Below are 14,782 nucleotides of genomic sequence, written 5' to 3'. Positions count from 1 at the left end.
TCTTCCTGATGGGAATCTTCAGTGTCTGATTGTTTACGGTCTGCTTGCATTCCACCGGTGGGAAACACGTGAACGCTCATTCTGTGGCAGTCTTGTAGATGCCAGCAAATTAAATACAAAGTTTACTTTTACCTTGAAGTGTTTTTCAGAGCATCTTCTGATTGCAAATTGATTTTATATTATGCTATTTTCCTGGATTTCATTTTAATGATTTAATTTCATTTTAATCATTAAAAGGTTTGTCTAATCAATATACTGTATATAGATATAGATAGATAGATGGATAGGTAAGGCTTTAACAATTTAATAAATTATTTAAAAATTATAAATAATTGGGCCTTAAGGAATGTTTTATTTGCTTTCATCCCAAATTACGTTTTATTTAATTTATTTATTTATCTCCAGAATTCTGTTTTATGTTTGAATTTTTTTAAATTTCATTTTAAAGGTTTATTTTAGTTTTAGTAATTGCGTGTATAACAGCATGTCTAATCAATTGAATTCATAAAGCTTTAACAATTTAATAATTTAAAAATGTATAAATAATATCGCCCTATGGAATATTTCTGGATTGCAATTTAGGCCTAATATTTTAATTGAAATTTAATAATCAAAAGCATGTCTTTTCATATGATTCAATAAAACTTTAAATATATATATAAATTTTGTTTTATTTTTTGCTCAATTTTTTCCCCTGTTTTGCCAGATTTGGTGACATTCTACACTATATTGTAAATTCCATTTTTATGACTAGATTCTGGGATTCTGTCCATGTTTTCTGCATTTTAGAAATCACGGGGCTCTGATTTGTTGAATTTAGAGTTCCCTGATTCTTAAAATGATGTGAACGTAAAACCTTTCATACTGCACTTAAAACAAGACGACTTAAACATTGTTTTTCTTTCAAAAACCGTTATCTTTGATGTCCAGCGTGTTGACCACGACCTTTGACCTCAGCCTCATCGTGAGTGTTTGAGGTCTGACGTTACACGTTAGTAGCTGCAGGAACTCAAGCCTGCAAACGTCATCCTGCGACTGATGTTAAAAACACTCGGCCCAATAAAGTGAATCGCCTGCAATTTAGTCTCTAAACGATTCACATTTTTGCAGTGCTTTGGGGGAAGTTTGCGTGTCTGAACGAAAGTGAATCACGCTCCAGTTACTGTCATGCTTTATAACCCGCCATGATGCTGTTGCTGCGAATCGGGCTTTTCGGTTTGTTTCTAATGGAAAAAAAACTATTCTTTTTAAATTCTTTCAATTTAGATGCTTTGAATTTTTTATTCAATTTGTTTCTGTGTTTTTGATGTATTATGGTCTGTATTAGTGACAGACTGATATATCAACCTGTTTTAGAGGAAATTTGAGATTGTCAGAAGTTGACTTGGACAATTAATGGAAGTTGTAGTTCCTCTGTGTGTCAATTATAAAATCTTGATTTCAGCAAATGTTGTTTATATTTATTTTGTCATCATTAAGTTAAATACGCTATCAGTTTGAGATTGGTAAGAGATTGTTTTTTTTAAATATATTTTTCAAAGAAGTCTCTTCTGATCACCACGGCTTCATTTATTTATTTGAGCAAAAATACAGTAAAACGTTTAATAATAATAAATGAATAATTTATTCAAATTTAAGCAATAATAGGGCCTTATATTTTTTATTTTTTAAGTTAATAACTTATAAGTTTAATAAGTTAAAATTCCAACAATAATAAGGCCCTATGAAATGTATTATTTTCCCCAAATTTAATTTTTGTTTTACATGTTAATGGTTTAATAAAAATGTTATTTAATGTATTTAAAATTTAAAGCATGTCTAATGAATTGAATTTGTGAAATCTGGACAGTTAGACAATAATAGACATTGCTAAATGAAATGTGTTTTCTGGAATTCTATGTTTTATGATTTAAGGCTGCATTTATTTGATCAATAATGAAGTAAACATTTTATTAATATTATTATACCTGATTTCTATTTGAATATATTTTAAATCCTAATTTATTTCTGTGATGCGCAGCTGTATTTTCAGCATCATTACTCCAGTCTTCAGTGTCACATGATCTTCAGAAATCATTATAATATACTGATTTACTGCTCAAGAAACATTTCTGATTATTATCAATGTTATGTTATTATGTTGAAAACAGTTGTGCTGCTCAATATTTTTGTGGAAACCGTGATACATTTTATTTTTCAGGATTCACAGATGAATAGAAAGTTCAAAAGAACAGCATTTATTTGAAATAGAAATCTTTTGTAACCTTATAAATGTCTTTTACTGTCACTTTAGATCAATTAATGCTGAATAAAAGCCTGAATAAGAACGTATTACAATTTAGGCATTGGCTATTAAATAACCTCATATCTCTGGACTACTAGTGTATATACAGTTATAATAATGATAATCATAACAAAGGCCTGACACACAGAGACGCTCCCTCCCTATCCTGACAGGAAGGAAAGGCCGGCGTAAACAGTTAAAGGAAGCGGAGGACGCAGAGCGTCTGTAGTCCACTATAGGAGACTCACACGGCTGCGAACAGACACTTTATAATATTCATATGTGAACGAACCGAGACTAGAAGCGCAGATGATGATCGGATGCTTGAGCCTTTCATTTGGAGTTTAGCAGCAGCGACACACACCAGAGAGAGACGTCATATCAGTGACAGTCAAAGGTGAGCGGATCGTGTGAGTGTGTGAGTGAGAGAGAGAGTGTGTGTGAGTGAGAGAGAGAGAGAGAGAGTGTGTGTGTGTGTGTGTGTGTGTGTGTGTGTGTGAGTGTGAGAGAGAGAGAGAGAGAGAGTGTGTGTGTGTGTGTGAGTGTGAGAGAGAGAGAGAGAGTGTGTGTGTGTGTGTGTGTGAGTGTGTGAGAGAGAGAGAGAGAGAGAGAGTGTGTGTGTGTGTGTGTGTGAGAGAGAGAGAGTGTGTGTACCTGTTTTTCTATGCAGGTGGAGACTTAAACCTGAATACACACAGACTCTTGGGGACTTGTGTCACGGTGGGGACCTAAATTGAGGTCCCCACGGGTAAACAAGCTTATAAATCACACAGAATGAAGTTTTTTGAAAATCTAAAAATGCAGAAAGTTTCCTGTAAGGAGTAGGTTTAGGTGTAGGGTTGGTGTAGGGCAATATAATATACAGTATGTACAGTAGAAAAACCATTACACCTATGGAGAGTCCCCACAAGGATAGCAAACCAGACGTGTGTGTGTGTGTGTGTGTGTGTGTGAGTGTGTTTGGAAGAAATGATTCCCAGCATTCCTGTCAGCAGCATAGGCACCTCTGACATGTTGTCAGACAGCTGGGTAAATTAGCCGTGTGTGTGTGTGTGTGTGTGTGTGTGTGAGTCGTCATGATCCAGCTGCAGAGCTCAACTGAACCGTTTCCTGACAGACGTTTCAGAGTGGCTGTTTTTATTATGTAACATCTTGTTAGTCATTCCCAAATTGAATGCATTATGTAAAATCTCATATTGGCAGGTTGGGATGTGTAGTTGTGTGTGTGTGTGTGTGTGTGTGTGTGTGTGTTTCTCTGTTTATTGGCATTTCAGTCAGTCATCACCAACTATATTCATAATATATAATCTACACCGCCATTCAAAATTTTGGGGGCAGATTTTATTCAGCAAAGATGCATTAAATTGATAAAAAGTTACATTTATAATGTTACAGTAGCTTTCTCAAATAAATCCTGTTCTTTTGAACTTTCTATTCATCTGTGAATTTTGAAAATAAAATGTATTATTTTCAATATTTTCAACAAAAATATTGAGCAGCGCAACTGTTTTCAGCATTGATGATAATAATAAGAAATGTTCCTATATATATTTATTTACGTAAACAAAAATTTAAACACAAAGATGTTCAGGTCAGTGAAGAATATGTGCAGAATAAGCAAAAACCATTTCTTGTATTTATCTGCTTGATTTAGCTTGAACTCAGGACATGAAATGACTGATGTGGCACATGCTTGGTTAACGATGGCTTCTTATATTGAAACAACACCATTGTGGAAGTGCATTTATGATTTGGTTGCATTTTCTGCACTGATTTTGGGGTGAAATGTGCAGAATAAGGCAGAATGGAGTTAACTGAGCTGATAATCATAATATTAGTCAAAATATGTGATAAAATGGCATGCAGTGAGCAGAAGACTATTGTGAGTATTGGTTGTTGGGGTTCAGGTTGTGCTGGTTTTGTGTGGGTCTGATCTGAACTCAACATAAACCGTGTGTGTGTCAGCGTTACTCGTGTGGTTTAATGCTTCTTATAGAGCTGAGTGAGATATTGAGTCTCAGACCTGCTTTCACAGGCATTAATGATCCGCTTCTGACTTAATGAAACGAAACAGAACTTAATGAATTAGAAACTAGAAACGAGACTTGGCACTGAGGTCTGGATGAGTACTGGTTTTGCTTCAGGACTCAGATTTGACATTGTACAGTAACCCATAAGCAGCATTTAATGTGCCAGGATCTTGTGTAAATAAATAAATCAGTGTCTTTCTAAATATCACAATAATAAAGAACTATAATAAAATCACATAAGTGATTGTTTGAATTGAACAAAAAAATCCAACTGTAAATTGTCTACAATTGACAAATTAATTCAGTTTATTTCATGAAAAGATACGTATTATGTTTTTAAGATATACTTTAAGCTTTTAGAATGTTGTTTTGTTCACGCTTTAAATCCATAGTTTATTTCATGAAAGTAAACTAGTGTTTGAAGAATTAAGAATATTTATATAAAATATTTTTTTATTTATTTCACAGCTTTAAAATTTATATTAGTATTTTTAAGTGTAAAAATGTTTAACCAAAAACTGTTTAAAAACTAGTAATAATAAAATAATAATTTTTAAAGCATATTTTTGTTCATGCTTTACATCTATTAAGAGTATTTGACCAACAAATTATATTTTAGGATATAATTAATATTTTTTGTCAAAATATTAATTGAGAATGGAGAATATTTTTTTCGGAATATTTCTTCATTTTGCTCATGCTTTACATCAATTATTTAAGTTTATTTCACAAAAAATAAACTAGCATTTATATTTTTAGGATATACTCTATTTTAATTAAATGTGAATTAAAATATTTGAGAATGGAGAATATTTTTGATATTTCATTGTTTATGCTTTACATCTATTTTTTTTAAGTGTATAAACTATTTGACTAACAAATTATATTTTTAGGATGTCCTTAATTTTTTTTTTGTTAATTTTCAGTCAAAATATTTTAAAATTGAGAATATTTACTGTATATGGTACAGTATATTTCACTGATTTCACAACTTTGTTTGACCATTTTCACAAAAATGTTCTCTGTATTATTAAGTGTAGAAATATTTCACCAAAGAAATAAACTAAATTAAAATGAGAAATGCTGCCTTGACGATTAGCTTCAATGAAATATCTTGAATTTTTGACTCTTTAATTTCAGTTCATGTTTATTTTGTTTCAAGTAACGAAAATCTTTTTGTAATGTTTTTAGTTTTAGTTAACGATAATAACCCTGGAAGTGCTGTTTTTTAAAGTTGTGCGTGTAAACCTGTTGATATGGAGGCTGATGGTCTAAAGCCATCCCGAATGTTGCTGGTTCGATTCCCTTAAGGGTCAGTAATAAAGATCCAGTTGTGTGTGATATATTCAGGCGTCTTCATCATGTGACTCTGTAATAGAGTCCATTAAAGAGGAGCACGAGGAGACGTGGAGATCAGGCTGAGCGCTCAATGCTTTTAACCTGATTGTGACCCCTGGAGAAATGCTGGAGCGGGTCATTAGCAGATTACAAACTCCACCGCGTCTGTGTGAATATTTAAATCAGCTGGACGACAGCACTTATGTGGATTACTCCAGTTTTTACAATACATGCGTTTGTTCTTGCTGTTTATGAATCACAAAATTCAACCAAATATGCTGTTTTATTCTCTATATAAAAAAAATCTCCAAAGTCTCTTAAAAAGAGCTCATATTTGGACTTGGACAACAAATTCTGTGATGTTTCTCAGGAATCACGTCGGCTTTAAAACTGTTTTTTTTGTAGTTCACAATTATTTGTGTAGTGTTTAAAACTCTAATAATATTTTATATGCAGCTGTATTGCATTAGTTTATTTTTTTAATTCTTAGTTAATTTAATGTAATAAATTTAGTACTTGCATAGTATTTGAAAATCTAATAACATTCTATTTGTATATGCAGCTGTATTGAATTAGAATGAATAAAATAGAATTTTGTGTAGTATTTGGGGATTTATATCGACACACATCTACTAAAATCTACTAATATTCTACTTGTGTATGTGGCTGTATTAAATTATAACTATATGTATGTATGAATGTGTGTGTGTGTGTGTGTGTGTGTGTGTATATATATATATATATATATATATATATATATATATATATATATTATATATATATATATATATATTAATTCAATTTTTGTAATTTTCCTCTTTCTGTAGTTTGAAAATCTGCTACATTTTCTACTTGTATATGTACTGAATTAGAAGAATATTTTTTAAAAGTTAATTTAATTTAAGAGCATATGCTGTTTGATTTTCTCTTTGTAATAAGTATAAGCGCTTCCAGAGTCTCTTAAAAACAGCTGGTGTATATTTGGACGTGATGTTCTGCTGGAGAACTAGAAGGAAAGTTGTGTGAAGTTTCTGGAAATGGCGTCATTAGTAACACATGGAGTAACGCGAGCTGCGGCCCGTAATCTGTTCAATTAGCCGCTGTTAAACGAGCCCCTCGTGCTGCGTTTGGCTGGTCTGCTTCTGTGGGTTCAGAACAACAACAGAGAGGTGTTAGTCTGCTTTTCAGAAGACTGTTGTTTGTTGTGTCCGTCTCTTCGATATGATGAACGTCTCAAAATACAAGCGTTTGCCAGACGACCTTTATTGTGTCTGAGGTCATGTTGGCCTTCCTGACATCTTTAATAGGCTGTCTAGAGATTACCTGCTTTACTAAACACAAATAATGCTTGTGGCAATGTATTTTTTACAGATTTAACATGGACTGGTAGTGTATAGTTAACTGAAGAGGACGGGAAAACATGCAACTGTACTGAATTAGAATTAATTTAATTGAGTCAATTTTGTATTTGTGTGGTAGTTAAAAATCGGATATTCTACTTTGCAGCTGTATTGAATTACAATAGTATAATTTAAAATTATTAAAGTAAATTTAATAGATTTATTATATATGTAGTATATCTAAAATCTAATAATATTCTACTTATATTCAACTCTATTGAGTTATAATAACATTAATGTAGTAATTTTGCAGTTTTTGTGGCCTATTTTCTAATTTTATATGCAGCTGTAGTGAATTAAAATGTTTTATTTTTTTAATTTAATTTACTAATTTTAGTATTTGTATATATAAAAAACTAATATTCTACTTGTATATGCAGCTTAGAATTTTTTAGAATTCTTATTTAATTTAAACATCCAATAATATTCTACCTACATATGCAACAGTATTAAATTAGATTAGTTTTTAAATTCTTAATTTAATTATTTTACTATTTCTTCAGTATTTAAACATCAAATAGTTGTTTGATTTTTGTTTTGTTTATTTTTAAAGTTAATTTGATTTAGTATTTGTTTACTATTTGAAAATATCTCTGAACAATTAATATTCATAAACAATATTAAAACTTTATAAATAATCATATTTTAAGAAAACCTTTAAAATGCATATTCCAAGTGAATTAATTTCTATTTTCCGTGCAGCTGTTAACACATTGTGTGTGTCAACTGATTTTCTGTGTTAATAAATGTAATGCTACAGATGCTGTCAATAGATGCATTAATATTGAACCTGGAGTATTTCTTTAAGGGTTTTAAATTTGCAACGTCAATCAATCAAGTCCCATTTCATTAATTTGGTTTGTTTGCCACCAAATGACTGTGTCTTCTGATGTGGTGTATCTTCATCTTCAGAAATGAATAATTACTGTACAAATGTGTCTTCTGACCTATAATATTACATCCCCTCTCACATGAGACTTTTTCCACCCAGCATGGTCCATGTTTTTCTGTGAAAGCATGACAGATTTCAAGTGTGAGTCCATGAATGTTTCATAAGGTCAGGCATGAGTATATAAGTGTGTTTTTATGAGACAGAGCTGTTTTTATATCAGCGGTGGGTGCACTATAGCTCCAGCTGTGTTTGATTTGCGCTCACAGGGTCACGCTCCGCTCAGGAGGAATTTTCCAGGTGTTTCTTTAATCCGGAGCGGACAGTGATTCAGGAAATGGATGAACGACAGGAAACACTTACAGGAAGCAGATTCTCAGAGAGTAAACATTTCGGCTGGTTTATAGGCCTCTAAAGATATGTGCATTTCATTCAGATAATGGTAGCTAATACTAATTACTGGTTAGAATTTTTTTTGTTTTGTTCTGGTCATGTTGTTTGTTTTTTTTAGTTTTTATTATAGTTTAAATTGGTTTTTATTTGGTATATTTTGGGTTTATTTTAATTAAATTAAATGCACACTATATATGTGCATATATAAAATAATCCTCGTTGGCTTCAAATTTATATAATGATGAAAGACTGATACTTTTGAAATGGATCATATGATATTTATTATTTTTGCATAGATGTATTATATCAATTAGGGATGCACCGAATGTTCTGCAACTGAAATTATCAGCTAAAATTTCTTACATGTAAATATTTTCTAAATATATACTGTATGTGTGTGTATTTATATATGCATAATAAATGAAGACAGCTGTAACTGTTAGGACCATGTGATATTTCAGTTTTTCTTTTTTAATAAATCTGCAAAAATGTCAACAATTCTGTGTTTTTCTGTCAATATGGGGTGCTGTGTGTACATTAATGAGGAAAAAAATGAACTTAAATGATTTTAGCAAATGGCTGCAATATAACAAAAATTGAAGGGGGTCTGAATACTTTCCGTACCCACTGTATGTGGAGAATAAGGCACGGCAATCAGTTCTTTTTTATTTAAAGTGGTGTTTATCGGTTTTTGCAAATGAACTCTTCAAATATAAACAATACACACACACATTATGTAAACACACACTTTTATTTTGGATGCAATTTAATTGCGATTAATCGTTTGACAGCACTTTTTTCATTTTGCTTCATACATGGTGCATATGGCAATAAAAGACTTTGACGCTTCATTTGAGTTTCTCAAGATAGAAATAAACAGAAATGAGTCAGATGTATTATTTTGGTGGCGTATGGATTCTGTAAAGACTCCAGCTGATGTTCATTGACTGCTGTCGCTGTCTGATGTTCATACTCGTCTCGTCCATCAGCCGTCACAATAGAGGTCAGAGGTCGCGCTCGTTGGAATGGGATTTCTAATTGGCTGAATTACTGTTGCTGCAGTCGCTTCCTCTGCGTAACTCATCCGTCTTCATTCTCTCAGCACTCTGTCAGTGTTCTCCTAACGTTTGCAGACAGTGCTGTATTTTATAATGCATTTGTCCTCGTCTCTCAGATCTCAGCATGTGACTGTGTATTTATTACCCACCGTGTTTCTGATTTATACTCGTTTTCTGGCTGCTTTGGTATGAAAGTGTGGATTGAGTGCTTAAATGTCTACGTTATCATGAAAATATTGGGCAGCACAACTGTTTTCAACAAAGATAATAATCATAAATGTTTCTTGAGCAGCAAATCAGCATATTTGAATATTTGTTAACACTTTTGTTTATTGGTGTAGTGGCAGTTTAGCACTATTTATTATCTTTTTGCAATTTATTAAATTTCATATGTATTTTATTTTTGCTGTAAAACAATACTAGCAAATGTCATTCCTTTTGCACCTTGTAGTCATAAATGAAATTAATCATTAGAATACGAGTTAAACAGTCTTGCAAAGTTGTTGGTAGTGACTTAGTTGTAGATTTACTGCAAGGGTCATAATTTTATAGTATGTGGGAAAATATATATAGTCCTAAATAAACCGTTTTAGCCTGAGCTGAACACTTTCAGTGTAACACACACACACACACACACACACACTGAATGCAGTGTTTTCATGCCAGATGCTGATGGTGTGTGAAAGAGTGTTTCTCAAAGAGGTGTGTGTGTGTGTGTGTGTGTGGCTGGTTCTCATACACTCAGGATTTTCTTTCTTTCTCTCTGCTGAGGTGTGAAATAGATTTGAGTAGACATCACAGATCCACTGTAGAATTCAAATGGAGGTTGATTTCATGTTTACCAGCTGATGCCAGTAGACGACCAGCCAGCAGTGTGTGTGTGTTTCCACTGCAAAAACATTTTACATGTAAAGAAATGATAGCTTTGTCAGATCTGTTTAGATGATGATGATGATGATGATCACTCACATGGGTCAGCAAGATTTATTTTAAAGAAATGAATACTTTTGTTCAGTAAGAAAGCATTAAATTGATCAAAAGTGACAGTAAAGACATTTATAATGTTACAAAAGTTTTCTGTTTCAAATAAATGCTGTTCTTTTGAACTTTCTATTCATCTGTGAATCCTGAAAAATAAAATGTATCACAGTTTCCACAAAAATATTGAGCAGCACAACTGTTTTCAACATTGATAATAATCAGAAATGTTTGTTGAGCAGTAAATCAGTATATTAGAATGATTTCTGAAGATCATGTGACACTGAAGACTGGAGTAATGATGCTGAAAATACATATTTAATCACAGAAATCAATCGCATTTTAACAGATATTTATATAGAAAACAGTATTTCTGATCAAATAAATGCCTTAAGACTTCCATCAAAAACATTAAAAATCATAATTATTGCAGACTTCTGAACAGTAGATGTTTATATAAAGTCCAACATGATTTTATGACTGCGTGCTGTAATGTGTGTGTGTGTGTGTGTGTGTGTGTGTGTGTGTGTGTGTGTGTGTGTGTAGCTGCATCTGGCTGCACTGGCATCTCTGAAGGGCGACGTGGTGGAGCTCAACCAGCGGCTGCTGCAGACCGAGAGAGAGAGAGACACGCTGGAGAAGAGACTGGCCAAAGCACAGGTCACTACACTCACACACTCTCACACACACACACACACACACACACCGCTGTCAGATCCTGGTACACGAGATGTTTGCACACAACAAACCTGCATGCCATCTCTGCAGTGCATCCACTCTCCATCTCACTGAAAACCAGCATCCATCCAGAAAACACAATCAGCCCCTCTTCCTTTCTTGAAGCTGTTCCTGGTCTTACTGTGAACTATTCAGCACTGCATGTGATTTATAAAGGAAAAACATCTGTTTGCATTTGTAATTTTTAATGAAAATCTAATTACTTGCTCTAAAATTACATTACTGGTTTTTTGCATCACTTAAAGCCACAAACTGGGGTTTGTGAGTCAATAAATAGCTAATAATTAATAAAATCATAAAAAGTGCCATTGCGCTTCGGGTGTCCCGTGTTCGAATCCCGACTCGAGGATCTTTTTTGTGGGAGTATAATGTGTTGTGAAGCCAAAGATACATTTCCACTTGTGGACAATAAGGGAAAGTAAGTTAGTTTTCTTATGGTCAGTGTTTGTTTGTTTATATTAATAGATTTTGATTACAGTTTTCATTTTTATTTTTATATTTTCATTTAAATTTTTTAAAGAAAGATTTAATAATTTACATTTTATTTTATTTTAAGGAACAAATGAAATATATTTCTATAAAATAAATTTTTCTGTTTATATTATTTTTAGTTTGCTGTAACCGGCCTGATTCTGGTATGTAAACTCATTTTTCACCATGCATTCAGTTGATAAATACTTTCTTTTTTACTTGCTTAATATTTTCAGTATAATCTAAAGTTGGCTTGACAATATTGTAAAGTATTGCAATTGCAATATTGTAAAAAAGATATATGAATCATTCACAGTAAGACCAGTAATGCATTAAAGTCAGTGTGATTTCATGTTCTCAGTGAACTTGAGCCTGATTGGTGTCATGCGTGTCATCGCTGCTCTTTAGCGTGTAAATGTCATGTTTTCCATCGCTTGAGCGTCTCACAGTTTCCTGTCATTAGCGTCACGGCTGTGTGGGTTTGATTGCTTATTAATCAGGAGCTAATGTTGAGACCCCAATTAACACTTGTACAGCAGATGATATTAATCATTAATTGTGTCTAGCAGCTCTTTCATGCTCTTTATCTACAGTGTTGAGTTTTTACTCGAAGGCACGTCTGTTGAAAAAATAATCTGACGAATTATAAATCACGTTTGATTCATGAATGCTGTTAAGAAGTTGATTTTATCTTCTAAAAAAAATGTGAGTGGTGTTTGACTATGCAGAACTCACTATAGTGATTCTTGGATGTTGCTAGAGTGGTTGCTGTGCAGTTGCTAAGGTGTTTGGAGTTGTTTTCTGTGTAGTTGCTAGGGTGTTAAAGGTGGTTGCTACGTGGTTGGTAGCATGTTGTAGGTGGTTAGATCTATGGCTTGGGTCTCTATTAACAAAAAGTATATAACGTTTTTAGTAATATTTTGAATCTGTTTTTAATTTGTTTATATTTTCCATTTTCTTAATTTTAGTAAAGGTTTAATTGATTTTTGTTGTGTGATTTCTGTCTTTATATATATGTGTGTGTATGTGTGTGTGTGTGTGTATATGTATATATATATATATATATATATATATATATATATATATATATATATATATATATATATATATATATATATATATATATATAAAAAAAATTTTTTTTTTTTTTTTTCATATTTTAGTGAACATTTATTTCAAGTAACGAAAATGTTTTTTTTATGGCTTTAGATTTATTTATTGTTTTTTCGCCTGTTTTATTGTATTAATAAATAGTATTAATTTTTATTATGTGATTATAAGACCCTTAATTAGCTATTAACCGCTTGTTGATGGTTATAGTAGCTAACTAAAACAAAAAGAAAATTACTTTAAATAAAATAAACATTAACTTAAATATAATGTAAAAATTTTGCATTTGTTTACATTAAACATGATGTGCTAACATAACTAAAACTGAAATAAAAATTATATATTTAAAAATATATATTTTTTAAATAATAAATTAATAAAAATAACAAAAATAAGCAAAATTAATAAAACTTTAACTAAAATTAAAACAAACTAATTCATAATATTAGTAAAAATAATAGTATCATAACGATGATTTAATAGTATCTCAGTGATACTACAGAACATATTGGTGCATGTTTGTAATCGCTTGTGCAGGCGTTTACTGTGACACACAGATGTGATTCTCAATCTGACAGCTAATTTGTCTGGTGTACATGCATGAAAAGTGCATCTGGACACTCATGATGAGTCCGTCTCCAATCATCCCCGGCGGTGAGACAGACTCCATCTGTTGCCGACAGCATCACATGACTGTTGAACTGGACACACGATTCTTCAGACCTCGTTGAGTGGCGATAATTAAAAGATTGGAGTGTAGTCCGTGTTACAGAAGCTGTCACTGCTGTCTGACACTACGGCCATCTCTGTGGAAGCCCGAGGCTCTGAAACAGAAACATTGGCAGGAAAGCAGCCAATCAGAAACACTCTCTGCCTGTCAATCATTGGTGACACACACTTTGCTGGCATCTGATTTGTACTTTGGGGGCGGGGTTTAGGAAAGAGGGCGTGTATTTTCTTATATTAATTTTGTACTGTTGTTGTTGTTTTAGCAGGGAGTGTAACGGGTTTTTAGACCATGTTTGTTAATAAGCTGTTTTGTGCGTTAAAGAATGACAGAAGTTATGCAGTAATATGACTAGCAAATTTAACATTCATTCATTTATGAGCATGTTTGTCAATTACAATGCATTTATAATCTCTGCTTTCAGTTCATTTAAAGTGAATTTTGAAATATTGTGTACGTGGAATGCAAGTCGTGTATATCTTCCTGTTTGTTGTCTTTAAAAGATTATTCCAGGTTTAGTAGAAGCTCAAGTTAAGTGGTACCAAATGCTTTCAGTTTGACTAATAATCAGCAGTTAGTCGTAATTATTTATATATTAGAATTTAAAAAAAAGTAAATTTGTATGTATACATATTTAAATATATTATATTATTGTAACACGGGGACAGCAGAGTAAGTATTCAGTGGATTATACTCAGAGTATAAATAGGACCTAGGATCGACTCTAGGAGGATTTCATAGTAGATATTGGGCCTGTTATATGTAATTAGCAGCCGGCAATTTTATTGCATTTTATTTTATTTTATTTACAGCTTGAGATGGAGTTCAACAGTGTATGTGAAGCCCAGAAATCAAACAAATAAAACAGACTTAATAGTCCTTCCGGCTGCTTTGTGTGTATATGCAAAATCCCCAAATGTCAATGGGCCTCATTCATGAAACTTGCGTAAATATATGAGTAAATTCTGAGTAATTTGCGCATAATACAGACCTTCCTGAAAACAAGGGAGTTACATCATTATATTATATTATGTTATATTACAGTTGAGGTCAAAAGTTTACATCCCCCTTGTTAATGTTAATTATTTTACCAAAATAAGAGGGATCATACAAAATGCATGTTATTGTTTATTTAGTACTGACCTGAAGAAGATATTTCACATAAAAGACAAGTTCAAAAGTTTACATCCCCTTTTTTTCTTCTGGAGCATATATGGGAACTTATGTCCTCACAGTGCTTGTAAACATTTTGTTTTATTTATCGGTATTTTACATTATTTTTTAATATAATTCATTAATTTCTGTAAGTTTCTTTCTCCCAACAATTAAATTTTGACCGAGTGTGACTTATTTTCTGGAAGTTGGG

General features: G+C 32.3%; 2 protein-coding genes across 3 annotated transcripts in view; one reads left to right on the top strand and one right to left on the bottom strand.

The window, feature by feature from the left end:
* Positions 1-14,782, bottom strand: part of LOC306871772 (guanine nucleotide-binding protein G(I)/G(S)/G(O) subunit gamma-10-like) — a 480,959-nt gene that overhangs the window by 217,708 nt on the left and 248,469 nt on the right. The window lies entirely within an intron of this gene.
* Positions 1-14,782, top strand: part of LOC306871757 (colorectal mutant cancer protein-like) — an 84,563-nt gene that overhangs the window by 27,401 nt on the left and 42,380 nt on the right. For both annotated transcript variants that reach the window (XM_079419895.1, XM_079419896.1), the window contains one exon: positions 10,917-11,030. In XM_079419895.1, the coding sequence (XP_079276021.1) occupies positions 10,917-11,030 (114 nt within the window). The remainder of the gene's footprint in view (positions 1-10,916; positions 11,031-14,782) is intronic.

Source organism: Barbus barbus, assembly GCF_936440315.1.
Source record: "Barbus barbus genome assembly, chromosome: 6".
Taxonomy (NCBI): domain Eukaryota; kingdom Metazoa; phylum Chordata; class Actinopteri; order Cypriniformes; family Cyprinidae; genus Barbus; species Barbus barbus.
Note: the sequence above shows the minus strand (reverse complement) of the source record. Positions and strands in the feature narration are given on the sequence as shown.